A 17,555-nucleotide genomic window follows, 5' to 3' on the forward strand; every position below is an offset into this window, starting at 1 on the left:
TGTGTGTGTGTGTGTGTGTGTGTGTGTGTGGAACATCTCAGCCTCTTTCTCTCCCTCGTGCTCTCGCTCGCTCCTCTGTTACCGTGGCAACATATTTTCTGCATGGAAATAGCATCTCTTGCTGTGCCTGGCACTAACACACGCACACAAAGACACTTGCAGAGATTTAAACGCGCCTCGAACAGGTCTGACCCTCACAGATCAGATGGGATGGAGTTCTCAGGGTTCACAACGTGTCTCACGAGCAGACTGGCAACGTTAAAAGAGCAGTTTGAGGGTTAAACGTGATCATCTCTGACAGATTCCCGCTTAAAAACCAAGGGTTTCACCAACATCAAAGCCCTTTGGTGCAGCTCTGCATTAAAGCTTAGACTCAGTTATTAGAATAAAACAAAATAATATAAAAAAAAACTACTTTGCTTGAAAAAAAAAAATCTGCAACAACGTGGCTGTAAGAGTGTCAGATCCTTGCAGGAAGTAGTGCTCAGAAGAAATGTGAAACAAATGTTAAAGTACGTGGGGGGCACATGGCTGATCTCTGCTCACGAAAACTCAAGAAAACCTTATCTTCACCTCAGCCCGAAAACCACACACACACACAGGAGCAGACAGGTGAACTAATGAAAGAAAATTCAGGCGCAGAGATGGTGCTCGAGATCCTGCTCAGCTGCAAATAAACCAAGGCTCGGCCAAATCAAAGGGAGGGAGGGAGGGAGGGAGGGAGGGAGAGTGAGGAGACATCCAGGTAAACATGCAGGACCGGATGTAAAAAAAAAATAAAAATAAAAAAGAGCTCAGACTCCTGGAAAAGGGAAGCCACGATGAAATGAGCGTCTGAAAGAGAGCAGGTGCTGAAGGCTTGACAGACTTCAGCTGCATAACAAGTAGTGCGTTCACTCTCCCCTGCCTTTGTCAATCAAAACAGCCGGCGCTGTAAATAAACGCTCCCTTAGAAGACGGAGAAGAAGGAAGGAGACAGCTATCCCCAAGTGGAATCGTGCCTGAATCAGCTTTACATGCTCTGACTCCCCCCTCCTCCTCTCACCCCCTCACCCCACCACCACCACTCACACACAAAGACAAGGGGGTGGGCTGGCATGTCACTCCAGACAAAGTTGGGCTCAGGTAAGAAGAAGAAGAAGTGGGAGCCTCGCTGAGAATTTAAAGCAGGAGCGCCGGGCTGTTTGGAGTCACACACACACATATACAAACAAAAAAAGCCAATAAGACATCAAGAATGCACTCTAGCTAAATTGATTGATTTCCTCAACTGGCAGACAGCGAGGACAGGGGGTTACAAGAGGAGAGGCTCTCTAAACACTCTAAACAACACACACACACACCTACACACACATACACAGGCTTGGGGATTTTACATCCAGATCAGCACCATGGAGAGCCCCCGTCACCAGGTCCCTACTGTTCTGTGCCTGAAGGGGGAAACAGGAGCTGGTGTGGAGCCTGTGGTGTGTGTGTGTGTGTGTGTGTGTGTGTGTGTGTGTGTGTGTGTGTGTGTGTGTGTGTGTGTGTGTGTGTGTGTGTGTGTGTGTGTGTGTGTGTGTGTGTGAGTGATCAGGCCAAAGAGCAGGATCTTAGCAGGACGCTGACATAGACACTTGTGCTAATCCTGCTGGCTGAGCAGAAAAAGGGAAAGACTTATGAGCGAACTCTTAAAAAGAGAGGAAAAAAAAATGCCAGCGGGACATCCCGAGAGAGGGAGGGATGGAAATCCGACTAAAGTGATTCAGCTTTGAAAGTGTTTCTGTTTTTTTCTGATTTAAATTTGAATTAAAACTGACAAGCTGTCCTTGTGGGCAGTTGCATTTAGTTTTGTTTGATTCTTAAAAGACACTTGAGCTTCGGGGAGCCCGTGGTTTGTTTCTTATCAACAAGATTAGAGGCTCGGGAGGTGGATTTTACATCACTGAACAGCCTTTGGGGTCCTCTGGGCCAGATGGCTGCTAATATTAACAGCTGCTGATGACAGGAAGAAAAAAAAGATCCTCTGAAAAGTCACACTGGATCCTCGCGTTAGTGTAAACAACAAAAGCATGACAGTAAATCCTTCTGTTCGGTAAACCTGCTTCTCTGAAGTGGACCGCAAACCTGAGGCCGACCCAGAACTGCCCTCTGCCAGCGGGTCACGCCTGAAACACCTCAGGGGACCGAGAGGCAAACCTGATCAGTAGCCCAAGCCACCTCAGCTGAATCATTTCAACGAGGAGGAGCAGCAGCTCCACTCTGATGATAGATCTCTTCCCTCAGGAAAAAAACAGCCACCCTCATCTCAGCCACTCGGATCTGGAATCTCGTGGTGCTGATCCATTTCCTGTGACTGTAGGATGAGTTGGAAAAGAAATGGACTCAGACTCAGCTCAAAACCCCCGTAGAGAAAGTCGGACTCACCCGGGGCTGCTTCACGCTCGGCTCCAAACAGCTCCGGTGCACCAGAACCACATCATCTGCAAAAAAAACCCTCCCCAAAGATGGAGCCTTGAGGTTCCCAAACACCTGACACCCTCTTCTCTACGAGCACACCCCAAAGTCCTGTCCATGAACAGGATCGAAGACCAGGGTCTGCCCTGCTGGAGTCCACGAGGCTTATCCGGTCCGGACACCCAAACTCTTACTGTTCGGTTTGATCAGTGTGGACTGACCACGAAGGGCTGCATTTAGAAGCACCTTTATTGTTGTTGTGACTCGAACACAACTGGAGCGTTTCAGGTTTAAAGATAGACCTTTAAAATAAATTCAAGCGTGCAGCCACGGCCTTGTTGACAAAGTTTTAAATGAGCTTTTTTTAACTTATTAGACTTATTTGTTTCATGTCTAATGAAAGCCTGCGTGTAATCTATGAAACACCCACATGATGGCGATAAAAGCTCTGCTTCCCTGCAAACCTGAGGTGTGTGTGTGTTTGTGTGTGTGTGAAGGGGAGGTAGGGATAAATCTGGAAAAGACTGAGTCCTATGCAGGATTATGTAAGAGCACATCAGAGAGTCTTCCTTTTCTTTCCCTTGGAAACACATAAACTTTATCATGCTTCTAAATTGTGTTTATTTTTCATAGTTTTTCAAGCTCGTTTTTGTTCGTTTTGACAAATTGATCACACCCCACAACCAGCGTGCTTTATGCTGCGTCCACCATCGACACGTTATCATTTGTGCTAATTTTAGCTGCAGTTTCTGGCCTGGTGATGAGACGGAGATACATGATGGAACAGAAATAGCTCCTAAAGTGGCTCTTTGTTTAAAAAAAAAATATATATATATATATATATATATTGATCACCGTGGTCTTATGGTTGTGAGGCTCTCATACACCTAATGAACTTTTTTCTTGGACGTGAAGATGAACAAACAGCTGGATGCTGAGGAAGTCCAGCCGCCTGTGTGTGTGTGTGTGTGTGTAACTGTCTGAAACACTTCAGCTCCTGTCTCTAAAACGACTCCCAACTCTGACTGGATGAAACCAGCGCTCCTGCTCCAGATCCTGATTTATTTGTTTCGCTTCTAATTGGACAAGATTTGCTTTTAACACATCGGGTCAAAGTTGTGCTTTTACAAGAACAGTGAGTTTGTTTGTTTGTTTATTTCCATTTTACATTCAGATATGTGAGCCATAGAAGCAGCGTCTCTCTGATCTGAACCGGGCCGTGTTTTGTGAGTTTTACATAGATTATTCAGTCAAAACACAGTTTTTCTAATAAATTACAAGGTCTAAATATAGAAATGTCCCACTTCTTTTTATTAAAATTCTCTCCAGCAAAAGTTTCTTCTGACTCACTGAATGCTTTGAAACATTTGTTTCAGACTCAGATATGTAAAGTTTGGTTTGGATTTTTTTTTTTTTTTTTAAAGAGTAAATTTAAGTTAAGAGAGATGCTGTGGTCAGTATCTGTACGCCAGACATCAGCGCACTAATCACATATTTTAAAATGAATGTGTTGCACAGCAAAGAAAATCACATCTTTGCATTCTATAAAAGGGAACAAATTAAAACAGTTGGGAAAAGTGATTGCAAACAAAGAGCAATAAATATAATGAGAGTGAAAAAAGTTAAATATTTGGGGAAAAAAAAAGAGAAAATGAGTTAAGGGTTAGAGTCAGAAGTGTTATAAGGAGGTAAAGTGTTATGTTTTCATAATACTGCTGAAGGATGATGAAGTCGGATCTTTTCAGAGCAAAACTAAAATAAAAAGTGATGAGATAACGTTCCGTGGCACCCAGAAAGAAAAGCAGGATAAAGATGCTCGAGGTGTTCCACCCATGGAAAAACAAACAGTTAGAGTTTCGTCTCCTGAACGTGAAATATTATTAAATATTGAAGTTTTACACAATTAAACCTTGATTGCTAAAAGCATGTAAGAGCACCTCCACCTAAAAATGTTGCCATTAAAATAGTGAGAGGTCATTATAATCCTGACAGCGATAATAATAATGAGGTTTTTGTAAATGGTCTTTTCTCTCTGCAGTAAAACAACTCGAAGCCTGGCAGAGACACAGATCACAGTGGATGGCATTTCCTTTGCAGCACAATGACCCCGAAAGGGGCCTGAAAACACTTACTGCCCCGTAATAAGTGGTGTTTGTTTTCCTCCTCTTTAAATCACAGGTAATCGAAGACAGCGGAGGATTTAAAAAGCAGCACTCAAAGAAACCTGAAGCAGGCCGAAAGGTTTGATCTTTAAATTGGAGAGCCTTCGAGAGACATCATTGAAAGCCCAAAACAGAAAACATTTATTTAATCACGTTGCAAACAACAAGAAATATATTTTGTATATTTTATCCGAATTAACACGTCACAGGACCTAAAGCTGCGCCCAAAGCTCTAAACATGTCATCTCCTGTATAAACTTATGCACCTATTGAGTCGTTGTCATAGACATACAGTCTTTGGTCATTTTATCTATCTGACTACCAGGGAAAATATATTATCCAATCACATTTTTGTAAAATTTCACAAACTTTGTAAGGTAATTACCCCCACTCCTTCACATTTGGTATCACTGAAAAGCCCTGAATGTCCTCTGTTTATAACAAAAGGAGTTAATTCAGCAGTATGCAGAGGATGGGAGGTATAAAGGTTTACAAATGTCCTCCACAGAGGACAAATGCGAACTACTAGTCAGGAGGATGGTGTGAGCAGACTTCATCGCCCTCTGGTGGTGAAAACACGACATTAGTCACAGTTCTTCAGTCACTGGACTGTCCTCCAGTGGACCATATGTGTGCTGCATGTTGGCTGCTGCGGCTCCAAACAGAGGCTTTCTGTTAAAACGTGATTTTTTTTTACAACAGAGGAGTTTCCAGTAAAATGTGAACCCTTTAGGACAAACCCTCTTTGGCCTTTTGTGCTTTTTCGTCTTCAGCAGTAAAGCTGAGGGTAAAGCCGCCTCATTTGGTAACTTTGTGCCACAGATGTTGACGGCAGTTTTCATCAAACCTCGTTGGGTCTGAGTTTCTCAGCCTGGTTCTCCCGGAGAGCAGCTGTTTGTTTTTTGGTTCCAGTTTTAAAAAGGTGTGAGGTCAGGAAGGTGGCGAGCAGGCGTTTATTGAAGTCTTTTATTCTTTTCTCATACTGTTTTCAGCCACACAAACAGAGCCCCGAACGTGGACGTTTCTCTGAATTTCAGAAGAAAACAGTAAATACCTCGTATCACTAAGTCTCAAGTTGACAAATGACTTCCTTTTCGAACACATCTTGAAAATATGTCACAAGCACTCAGAGGATGACTCTTGGCTAATACCACACCCGACTCTAGCCCAGTACCTGTGACTGAAAGGTGGCCGACTGAAGGCAGGACTGGGAGAGGCCTGAAAACCCGGTGAACTCACCCTTTCTTTTCCTCCTGATGTTCGACCTTTGACTCTCACACAGCAAGTCGAGCCCTGCAAAAACAAATTTAAAAAATCCGTCAGATGCCAGCGCAACCTATCAGGAAAATAAATAGCTGGTTTTCCTGTGCAGTTAAATTCTTGGATTTTTATGTTAAACACCAATCATCCACCAATCATCTTCCAACACAACATAAGCTTAAAAAATATATATATATTTAAAAAAATATATATATATATCTTACCTGTTGTAGTTTGGAGAAACGGTTTTATTTCGGACAAAACTGACGAGCCAGCAGCTAGTCTGAGCGGGGACCGCCATCGCTTTAAGCTTTGCCGTTTCAGGACCCTTTCCGTTGCTCCCTCTGGATCGGAGGATTCGGTTGAGGTGGAGGAGTTTAAGCATGCTGGAGATGGAAGGACGGAGCAGATCTGCAGAGACGGGTGGGTTGTTGTGGTACAGGAGACGGCGGCGCTTTAAACCCAGCTTCAGAGACTCTGCCCGTCTGCTCGCCTCCCCCCCTCCCGCTCTAAGTGCTAACAAATATTTGAGCTCCGACACATCACATAAAAACAAACTCCAGAACCAGAGGCTGAACAACAAGATCATCCTCTTCGGATCGATTAGCACCAGAAAGGAGTCAAAAAAAAAAAAGGAAAGACTTGGAACTGAAAGCGTAGTTTGACAGAGTTGGAATGACCCATTTTATTGTGGGCAGCTGAGATACATGGGTGTAAATATCAACGAAAAGAAGTTAATGGTTGACTTCTGTACATTACATTCTAACAAAGAAGTGATGGTCTCGCAGTCGTTTCGGTGCACACTTCGGATACTTCCACTGTGACAGGCTCCTCAGGACGTTTATATTACTCAGTCGTCTGTGTTAAGACAGTTAATATAAAATATAAAGCAAACTCATGACTAAAAGTTTAATCGGTTAACACTTGAAATCACACCTCTATCTATGTCTACGTAATTTTAATACAGCCATACGATACAAGTATACAAGGTTATTCTGTGGTTAGAGGAAAGAACACAACCGAAGGGGGGGAGGTGTGGAAATGCAAACATACAGCTCGTTTTTTTTTTGTTTTGTTTTTTTTAAATCGCTAGAACGTGTGAACCGAGTGGAACGAGGCGGCGGGCGGGGGGAGGGGCTTTTTTCCACTCCGAGAGTATGGTTTTATAATGCAGGAGAAAGAAAGAAAGTTACTCTGAACACAGCCTGAGACAAGTGTACAATATGCACACCTGAAGGGAGAAGAAAGCTGAATTAAAATACTAATATATACCACCGTTTCTCTGGTTTCTCAGGTAAAAATAAATCTCTGATGTTCTGTCCGTGGATTCCATCTTCTGGTAGCAAAGTGCCAATGGAGGAGGAGGAGGAAGCGTTGGTCGTGTCTTTTTTTTTTTAACGTAGTAGGGGAGGGAGGGGGTTCACTGTGTTCCTCGTCCAATACGACAGCAGGAGAAAAGAGAAGGGCGGGCTCAGGAAAAACCAGCTGAATTTCAGTGTTTGGTTTTTGTGTCTTTTAATCTGTCAGATTTTCTCTATAAATCAAAAAGTCTCGAGCTTCTCATGACGTCTTCCAAAGAGGTTTTCACGTGTGCCAGTAGAACGCTTCGTTTTTGTTTCGATTTCGTCTCTGTGGCTCGACGCTGCCGTTGCCGTCGCCGCAGACGGGGTTCTCATTGGTTGTTTTTGGCTTTGGCGTGTGTGAGGATGTGAGACTTTAGGTTGGTGGACTGGGCGAATTTCTTATTGCAGCCGTCGAAGGGGCAGACGTAGGGCCGGTCTCCGGTGTGGATCCTCACGTGCGTGCGCAGGTTGAAGTCCAAGGAAAACCTTTTCCCGCAGCCTTCGAAGGTACACTGGGAACACACACAGAGAGACGCATCAGACGACAACCGCCGGACGGACATTTTGGATGAACAAAAAGTCTGACGTTTGAGTTCGGCTGTGAGAATAGCTTAATGTCGCGCTCCTAACGACGACTCTAGCTTTAACTTCAAAGTGCGGAGGTGAGTTTTGAAAGCCAACCTGGAAGGGTTTCTCCCCTGTGTGGACGAGCTGGTGCCGTTTCAGTTTGGAGCTCTCGACGAAGGCCTTGCCGCACTCCGCGCAGACGTGCACGCGGGGCCCATGGGTGTGGAGGTGCTTCCTCATGGCCGAGTTATCCCTGAACATCTTCGTGCAGCCCTGCAGACAGGAGAGAGCACAGCGCAAAAGTTTCAGCACCGACAGCCATCGTTTTCACGAGCTGGTTTGGAAAAAGTCGGAGAGAAACTGTAAGAAACAAACATCTGCAGACTCACTTTATGAGGACAGGCTATCGTCCGGGGAGCGTCGTCTTCTTTGACCTTCCTGGGCTTCATTCTGTTTGGAGACGGAAAGATAAGATGCTCTGTTAGAAAATATGTTTAACCAGGACCAAACAGAAAAAAAAAAACATTGACGTTAAAACTGAGTTGCATTTGCAAGAAGCCCTTAGCTTCTTGAGGTGATCTGTAATTCTTTACGAGCTTCAAAACAAATGAAGCTTTGTCAAAATAAACGCGCAGAGCGATAAGATGAACACAGAAGTCCCTGCAAAATAAAACACTACAAAATAATCTCTAAAAATCAAACTAAGTCTAAAGCTGATAACAGAATATTTCAGCCATCTCCACACGAGACATCTGTCATAAATCGCTGCAATCGTCATAATGGCTGCTTGAGGCCGTTTATGTTTTCTCTAAACAGATCATTATTAAAAGTGTCTGAATACTCCGGGCTGCCATAATCAGGGTTGGAAGTATCTTTGAGGCTCTGAAGCTGAAAAAAGTGGGAAACAACGATTTATTTATTCTTACTGGAAGTAAATCGTCTAAAACGCCAATCTGCGCCGGGAACGTTGGTGCACCAGGAGGTCTAATGATCAAGTTTTTATTGTTAGTTTTAATAGTACGTTTGGGTGAACATGTGTTATATTTCTTAAAGCTGCAGTTTGTTGTGTTGACTCAAAACATTCAAATAGAAATTTGTCAGAATTCACTAAATTAAAGCCGTTGGATTTCATTACATTAAGTGAAACAAATCTGGAAGACGTGTCTAATTTTTAGCTCAATTGGAAAGCTTGTTTTTCCTTAAGCGTTTATCGTTGGTGCAGCTTTAAGCCTCATTTCCATGAGGAGTGTTTGGATCACACTGCATCCTGAAAATGAAACCAAATAAAGAGCGAGAGCAGCCGTTCATCGGAGCCGCGCAGACGGGGGCAGACAGGTGTGTTTGCCGCTGGCCGTAAAACACTCACCTGGCAAATTCAGCCAGCTGTTTGGGGTCGGACAGGTCGATGCCCGGGATGCCCCCGGGAGGGAGCTTCTTGCCCGTCATGTACTCGGAGTAATCCGGGGGGGAGTTCTCCCCGACAATCTGCTCCTCCACCACCGACTCATGGTCGATGTCTTTGTGGTCATCTAGGAAGACATTACAAACTGAACCGATAACATACGGGTGGCACCGGGGCTACGAGCCCGGGGAGGCTGAAAACATCTGCTCCGGAGCGCCGACTGCATGCAATTCCAACACCATGGTACAAATTCTCTAAAATGATACAAGTGCATTTACCTCCATTACTCATAATTTGACACGCTTTACTGGAAAAACTAAACAGCAATTTGGAAAATTATAAAAAGGGCTTATTTCGCCCCCAAAACTCACCTTTGTTACTAAGATTCCAGTGTTACATTTAGGATTTAAAGCCAAAGTAACTTTGATAAGACCTGGTTCTTTCCAATAAGTACTAAAAATATGAGCTTTTTTCCCACAACACATCTCTGAATAGTGTTTTTTTTCTGTAGCCTTAATACACTTAGAGGTTTACTGCTTTTATTCTATTTACATAAACCTCTGAGCAGTTTATCAAAGTCCAAACAAAAAGGTAAATTGATTAATCAGATCAACCCGTCGACACAGAACTGCCTACTGTTGTGGAGACAGAGCACTCTGATGGGATTTCTCTCCAATCAAATGAGTAATTATTAACAAATTAATCAATAATGCTTTTGTTCTTCCAATCTAGTCAGCTTCTTTTAAAAAAGTACAACAAAACTCTAAAAATTAGACGTGTTGTCATAATACTTTCACTTTTACTTAAATTCAACAACGCTTTTTAAAATCAATTACATTAATTGACTTTAGATTGGGTATATTATTAGATATGACTATTATATTTATATAATCTTTCTCTTAAACACTCCATTGTTTTATCCAAATTATTTTTATCCATATTTAAATGTTTTCAAGGGGTAACAGTACTCGGACCAACCAGCAGGGAGCACTAAAAAGAGTCAGATTAAGGCAGACTGGTTAATAAGGCAGGTTGAACTAGATGTTTTGTAAAACTGTAATAAATATATAAATGACGGCCTCGGTAAACAGGATCTCCTGGAGGTTTTATTTCTCCGTCGTACACCTGGAATTAGACCCAGCCCGGTCACCGTTTATTTCCAGTGCGCAGAGTGAGGCGCGAGGCTACGACAGCCTCTGCGCTTCGGTGAACGAGCTGCGGAAGCCCGAGCTAACGGCTACATAAAACACCAAACATGTCATATTTGACTCAGATTTTCCCCGATATTAGACTTTAACACGCGTAACGCGGTCACTCGGAGGCTCGGTCGGCGTAAACTGTGTGCTAACTGCGCCCCAAAACGGCGCGGCCTGCAGATAGACACCAGACCCGGCTGCTTCCGTTTCTGGAGCACCGCCGCCATCTCTGCCTGGCCGACTCTATCGCCATTTTTTCGGGGCCGCCGCCATACTTACTTGGTCCAGGGGAATATGGCGGCGCCCAGCAACACACAAAACATGGCCTCCCTTCAAAACAAAAACATTTCGACGTGCTGCGGGAAGGTTCCCCGTCGAAAACTCGCATTAAAAACCGATTTTCGCGACGGTGCGGCGGGCTACTCCAGGAAATAGACTGGTGCAGCAGGACAACGCCCTGGTAACGAGGCCTCATGCATCGGAGCTGACTGAACACGGCTGAGGCTAACGATACTCACCCGATGCCCACATTGTAACAGAAAATTCTCCCTCCAGAGTCTTTATTTGCACCTGCTTCTGTTCCCATTTTCTCCCACCGGCCTCGGCGCCGCTTAAGTAGCTCTTTTTGCCCGCTTTCTTGCCACCGGCGCTGCCTCCCCGTTTCACCCGACCCACGGAGCTCTTCCCGGCCACAGTCACTAGAGTCTGCTCGATGTACTCGTCCTCAACGCCCGGAGCTGGAACCGGGATCAGTATCTGGTCCTCGAAGCCGCCGCCGCCGTCCGTGTGCAGGTCCGAGTCGTCCCCGCCGACCACCTCCTCCCGAGTCTGGACCAGGATCACCTCCTGGTGGTGGTGGATCGAGCTGGGGTCGTCCGTCACTAGCGGCTGCAGCGCGATCATGGGCTGCCCGTCGTCGTCCTCGTCCTCCTCGTCGTCGTCCTCGCCGACCACGGTGGTCTCGATCGTCTCCACCGGTATCGTCTCTACCTCGATTTCGTGGAGCTCCACGATCTCGGCGGGCATCTCCGAGCCGTCTGTCTCGATGTACAGCGTATCTCCGGATGCCATATTGAAATTCGCCAGTTTGCCTGTCTCATTCACGCCGTGTTATGCTCCTTTTTAAATATTATTATTATTAAAATGACTTGGACCGCTCAAACACACCCCCTGGCTCCGTCTCTGCTCCCCGTTCTTCGACAACAACACTCCTTGCTCCGTCCCACGCCACTTCTCGTCGCCACTACGCTTTCGCATCCAACTATCGCGAGATTTCGTTGAACTCGATAAGAGCGGCGCTGCTGTGGTCCTGAGGGCTCCAGGGTTGGTTTGTTGGCTGGTTTGTGTTTTCCAGACCTTATGGACACCACATTTTAAACATTTTCACACAAGTACTCACCTGTACAACACAAGCCACGCATGTCCAGAAATCAGATTAGAAATTAGAACCCAAATGAATATCCAGATGTGGATTGTTACAACATTTACCACTACAGAAGTGCCAAGAAAGACTTATATATATGTATATTATGGGAATTACCAAGCCCAATATATTAAATCTGCAAGAAGGTTGGCATCAGACTACACACTTGTGAAACCTCAGATTGAGAAATTAAAGTGTTGTCTTAAATAAATTTTTGATTCAAAATTCAGCTTTATTGTAGGAAGTGGGGGGTTAAATATACACTTACTCGCAAAACAAAAACCCACTAAAGAAAGCACTGAATATCCTTTCAGTTAAACACTAAAATAAAATGCGTAAAAACATGAGCATCTTAATAAAAATACTTAATAATACCTAATGACAAATATTAATCAGAGTGATTACAGGTCAGGAGAAATGCAGTGTTATTCAGAAGAGAGACGGTAAAAAGGATAAAGGATGATCTGTGTTTGTTGTTGTTTTTAATAAACTGATGCACGTCGCTTCCCTTCCATGCAGGAGTTTTGAACTAACAAAGGTCATTTGTATGGTGAGAAAGACAATAATAAAGTCACATGAGTTGTCAAAATATATGATTTTTCAGCGTTTTTGAATTTAATTTGTATGCTTCTAACACAATTTTGACATCATTAGATGACTGTTTGGAGGGGTTAATGTAAGTAAGGCACATCAGGGTTTTTGTAATGATCTGCGTTAGCAAACAGCAAATATTCTGCGTCTTTGTTTACAGCTAAGTTCGTTGATCCATTACAGAAAGTCTCCTGTTAAAATATCTCATCACATCTCATTAGCAGATGATCTTAGTCCTAACATTTGCTTCAACTCTCCTTCGCTCGATTTGATCCCCCAGAATGACTCCACACCTGTCGCCTCTCATCTTCTCTGCTTTTAGTTGCCGTTTCTTTTCAGAAGAAGAAAAAGAATTTCATCTTTCCACCTGCTGTCTCTGATTCCATCGTTCTGACTCTGTTTACATCCGGGGATTAGTTCGCTGTCGACTGTCTAAAGTGTTTCGTCAATTTCTGAATGTAAACAAACAACTGTTGACAACAAAACCCAACTCTGCTGATTTGTAGATTTTTAGTTGTGAATGATGCGGATTTAGTAGTTATTTTATCATACATGGTACACATCTTCAGAAAACTCATATGAAAAACAATTTTGACAGCTATTATTGCTTTAAACTGCTTCATTTTTTATCATTTTTACCCCACACCCATGAGTCCACGAGTCTGGACTCCTACAAACCCGGATAGCTGCGAACATTTAAGACTACCTTTCGTCAAGACATCATTTTTATTAATTTATCTTCTCATTTCCCAAACCTTTCAGCTGAAATAACATCTGGTTGTCTCGTTTGAGTTCCAGCCGGCTCATCCGACCCTCAGTTTCAGACTATCACGGCTGCCACAGATTCAAAGCAAGACAGGTTTAAAAAAAAAATGACGTTTTTTGGAGGAAAACTAGTTGTTTTGAATAATCGATTCATTGATAAACTAGTCAACAGATTAGCCCAAATAAAAATAGCCGATGGTGGCAACACCACGACCGATAAATGCTTTGAAAGTCACATCCGTTGCCGTTTTCCTGTTTTATATTCATTTTAATATAAAACGTTAATTTCCTGGATATCTACATTATTCATCTGCAACTGACAATCGATGAGTGGTCACAGCATCGTGTTCAGAATCAGGCAAGTAGTCGCGCTTCTTTACAGCTCTTTTAACCATTTATTTAAGAAGACAAACAACCGTTTGTGTTGAAATGTGTAAATTATTCCAAAACCAACCTGCAGCCGGAAGGTGGGATTTGTCAGCACCATCGGTCTCTTCCTGCGAGGTGTTTGCTGTGCCGACCGCGGCGGATATTTCGTTCAGCTCGAGCGAACATCGAGTCTTCTGCAGCTTCAGATACCGCTGAAATCTGAATTTGATATTAAAACGTCACTCTCTAGTGGCGAACACTGTTTTTTTCCCCAGACATAATAGTTGGACTTTTCGATAACAAGAAAATATTTGGTATATAAAAACAAATGGACTAAGAAAATACCTCTAGTAGTCCGCATGCTATTTCTTGCTCACCTTTCTAGCTTGTTAGCAGTGACCGGAGCGCCGCTGTCGTCATAACTGAACCCGTCCTGCGAGGTTTGTACCACTTTGCCCTTCCTGTCGAAGATCTTTAGGTGCAGTACGTAATCAGGGTGACCAGGAACATTGACGGGCTTTCCTGAAAGGAAATAAGGAACAGTCCCATTAGCACCATGGAGTAAAGGAGTAAAGAAGAATACATCTCTATTTATTCGACTGGTCAAAGATCTGCCAGCAGATCAATCACTCCCTAGGCAGCGGCTATTTTGAGCAACCAACTCTGAAAACACTGCAAGTTCCATATTTGTTGATATATATTTAAAGTCAGCTGATAAATACTTATTATTATCCTGCTTATCCTGTGAGCATTTTGATCAACTTCCTGCGAACGCTGAGGCCAGATTTGAGCAGAAATGGGAGTTTTGTGGCTTGAAAACACAATTCTGAAGAAAAGTGCCACAATGGCTTATCAACCCTTCACTGAAGCACTAGGTTAGACATATTTATGTGTAAATATAAAGAAATTTATAAAAGTAGTTATTGACTGGTTCTTGCAATGATACTGTAACAAAAACTAGCTCTAAAACATGGCTGGGTCAGCCAGTGCTAATAAAACAGTTTGAACGCATTTCTTATAAGTCATTAGCCTATTTATCAGCTCTTAGATCAATATGGTCTTCTGTATCTCCTTCATGGCAGTAACCTGTGAGGAAGTGGTGAAAGCAGACATAAACAGTTCACACTGGAGTGTGGAGCTCGACCCAGCTTTGATAACAAATACAGATTTATTTAGCAACTTTGGGTCTCGTCGCCATCTTTATCTTGTATCACAGTAGTAAAGGGCACACCCTCTACGCCTGTCCTACTGCTGGAGCTCGCATTGTTTACGCGGCTTGAGTCCCTCAAAATGGCGACGCCGGGCGCGAGCACTCAGTGAAAGTAGACAACTCGCTGCAACATAGTTCTCAAATCTGACCGAAAACGTCACATTGTCCCCGGACACCAGCCATGTACCTGTGATGAAGTGGTCAGAGCAGACATAAACATACTTCACAGAGTCTTTCGGAGCCCACGCAGCTCTGGTCACCGGGTCTTTCCTCCGGCAGGCTCTGGCCCACAGCCGCCTCCTCTCCGGCTGCCTTCCGGCCGCCGGGAACACGAAGAAGCGGTGGGTCTGCTTCCCGCCCGCGTCCTTCACCGAATGCCTGTTGTTGCACGAATAAATGGCGCACCACTTCGGCATGTTGCCGCGGCCCCGTCCCGTTCCTGGGGCTCGCAGTCCCTCGGGATGGCGACGCGGGGTCACGTGACTCGCGCGCTCAGGTGACGTAACGCGGAAGTGGCCGCCGGGACGGAGCGCCCCCTGCAGGCTGGCCGCGGTGTAGGTTTGAGCATAGACATAATATAATAATACATCCATATAATCCATATAAGTCATTGAATAATACAGTTTATGACATATATTATGTCTATGGGTTTGAGGCCCAAATAAAAGAAGAAGACTTCAGCAAATCATTTGTTTTATGAGTGTGAGATTGTAAGTAATCTTTGGAAGGAAATACAGAACTGGTTGATATCTAAGTCTCTTCAAATTGATTCTTTTTCCTGGAATGGGATCAAATATGGGATCTCAATAAGAAATAAAAAAGTTGAATATTTGATTAATAATATTATACTGTTTACCAAATTTTATATTCATAAATGTCGCTTTACAAAAACTCTTCCAGTTGTAAAAGCTTTAAGAAATGAGTTTTTATTATTTTGTAATTCTTTAAAAAAAAGTTAATACAGCCCCTGCTATCAAACTCTTCGCAGTTATATCAGAATTTAATTTGATATAAACCCCAAGTTTTAATTTAATATTTGCTTTTAAATCTTTTTTTTTACTGTGAATTAGTTTTTTCTACATTTTTATTTATTTATTTTTGCCATTATGTTATGTTATTTATTCATTTCTTAGTTTTGTATTGTTTTTCTGTTAAAAATATTATTAGTTAGGGAGGATTATTCAAAATATTTTATATAGAAAGAATGTGAAATGGTCGTAATTATTTTGTATGTTCTGTTTTGTTCTATTTTTATTTATAAAAAAAATAAATAAAGAAAGAAGAAGACTTCTTCTTCTTTGCCTTTTGCTTTACCTTTGCCTTTTCCACTTGTGATGATCTTTGTTATCAAACCAAGTTACAAAAATCTGTCCTTCGGGTCAAAAAGCAGCAGGTTTAGTCGTTATACTGGATTTATTTTTAGAGCTACATCAGCAACGTGACTTCATCTGTTGGCAACATGTTGGCGTGTGTTAAGGAGGAACAAAAGGCATCAAAAACACATCAAACAAGCACAAAAGAAACGAGACACATCTGTTTATCTAAGACATCGTTCACAGTTTTATTTAAATTCACGTTGAACTCAGTGTGTTTCTTTTATTTTTTGTTTGTTTACTGACCAGGAAGCACTTCGTCGTAAAAGGAGACAATAAAATGAACAATACTTCACCATATTCTTGCAGCCAATAAACATTTTTATTAACAACATGATCAGAAATACTCTGGTGTGTGACTTGCTTTCGATTTAATTTCATTTTCTTTTCCCAGTATCCAAATAAGTTTGACCCACTCCTGGTTTCAGGTTGAAAGCCCGTGATTTCTTCATCTTATTGACCTTTTTCTGCCTTCATTCCTCACCGTGTTGGCAGAAAAGAATAATAAAAAATAAAATAAATTAAATGAATTCAAATAATAAAAAAAGACAGGTCAGTCGGTGAGAAAAAAAGGGAACAGGAAGTGTTTGTAAATATAGCTCAAACAAAACTAAATAAAGCGACATGTATATATAAAAAACATACAATGATGTGCAATAAAAGTAATATTATTATTACTATCATGTCCTTACAACCATTTCCCCAATATTACCACTGTACACACGACTACAACTCCTAACAGTACACCGACAATCATAAGGATGATAGTAATAATAATGACAGTTATAGTCATATAAAAATCAAACGTGGGAATAAAATAAATTTGCATTTAATAGTTTTCCTTTGGGCCGAAGACAGAAGGGAGACCTGGGCGGAGAGACGGACGAAAAAGTCACAGTTTGGGCCTCTGCTGCTCCTCCTCCTCCTCCTCTTCCTCCTCCTGCTCAGGGCCTCTTCAGCTACTGCAGGGGCATCGGTCTGAAAGAAGTGGTCCGCGTCTCCAGGATTATGTCGTGCTCACTCGACTGAGTTCGAGTCTAAGGGCTGCGTGGGAAGAGAAGGGGTGGTGGGAGAGGTTAGGCTCATAGACAAAAAGGTCCAGAAGGTTAGAGACACTTTAGGAGCATTTCAGAGCTTAGTTTAGGAAAACAGCAAATGAAAATGTTATGTGAAGGTGTGCAAGGTTGTTCTCATACTTCCCTCCCCAGAGTAGTTTAAACGGACTTAATGTGACAAAAAAAAAGAGAGAGAGAAAATATGCATTTTTCACATATCTATGGTCAACGTGGTCCTTTGTTTACCTATGGAAAGAACTGAGGGACTGAAAAAGAGCTGGTGATGTCCCCGGAGGAGCCTTTTGGGACCAAGAAGTCCGACGGTTCTGATGCTCTGGCACGTATTCACGCTGAGATTCACTGAGTGAAGTATCTAAATCCAAACAGGGCGTAGTTCACCTGT

At 42.9% G+C, this 17,555-nt stretch overlaps 2 protein-coding genes across 9 annotated transcripts in view; both read right to left on the reverse strand.

Annotated features, from left to right (window-relative positions):
- Positions 1–6,515: 6,515 nt before the first annotated feature.
- Positions 6,516–15,203, reverse strand: yy1b (YY1 transcription factor b). Of its 4 annotated transcripts, none has more exons than XM_017409254.3 (7): positions 14,912–15,203; positions 13,892–14,036; positions 13,600–13,733; positions 9,135–9,297; positions 8,158–8,218; positions 7,883–8,041; positions 6,516–7,713 (listed from the first exon to the last, which is right to left on the reverse strand). In XM_017409254.3, the coding sequence occupies exons 1-7, from the start codon at positions 15,138–15,140 to the stop codon at positions 7,531–7,533; spliced, it is 1,074 nt and encodes a 357-aa protein (XP_017264743.1). In that variant the 5' UTR covers positions 15,141–15,203; the 3' UTR covers positions 6,516–7,530. The 4 variants fall into 4 exon arrangements, with proteins under 4 accessions (XP_017264743.1, XP_017264744.1, XP_017264741.1 ...); XM_017409255.3 differs by having other exon boundaries at positions 9,135–9,285; positions 14,912–15,202; XM_017409252.3 differs by lacking the exons at positions 13,600–13,733; positions 13,892–14,036; positions 14,912–15,203 and adding an exon at positions 10,885–13,214.
- A 1,044-nt stretch (positions 15,204–16,247) lies between these two features.
- Positions 16,248–17,555, reverse strand: part of evlb (Enah/Vasp-like b) — a 44,776-nt gene continuing 43,468 nt past the window's right edge. For 3 of the 5 annotated variants that reach the window (XM_017409214.3, XM_017409211.3, XM_017409215.3), the window contains exon 13: positions 16,249–17,141. In XM_017409214.3, coding sequence (XP_017264703.1) covers positions 17,104–17,141 — 38 coding nt within the window. In that variant the 3' untranslated portion in view covers positions 16,249–17,103. Of the gene's footprint in view, positions 17,142–17,555 lie in introns of all 5 variants that reach the window. The other 2 variants (XM_017409212.3, XM_017409213.3) reach the window with 1 other exon arrangement.

This window comes from Kryptolebias marmoratus, linkage group LG19, assembly GCF_001649575.2.
Source record: "Kryptolebias marmoratus isolate JLee-2015 linkage group LG19, ASM164957v2, whole genome shotgun sequence".
NCBI lineage: Eukaryota > Metazoa > Chordata > Actinopteri > Cyprinodontiformes > Rivulidae > Kryptolebias > Kryptolebias marmoratus.

Bases quoted from the DNA above. Each gene is read 5' to 3' on its own strand.
- yy1b (XM_017409252.3), bottom strand. From the start codon at position 11,437: ATGGCATCCGGAGATACGCTGTACATCGAGACAGACGGCTCGGAGATG. The intron at 8,042-8,157 runs GTGAGTCTGCAG...TCCTGTCTGCAG, and splicing joins CGATAGCCTGTCCTCATAAA to GGCTGCACGAAGATGTTCAG. The intron at 7,714-7,882 runs GTTGGCTTTCAA...GTGTGTTCCCAG, and splicing joins CAGGGGAGAAACCCTTCCAG to TGTACCTTCGAAGGCTGCGG.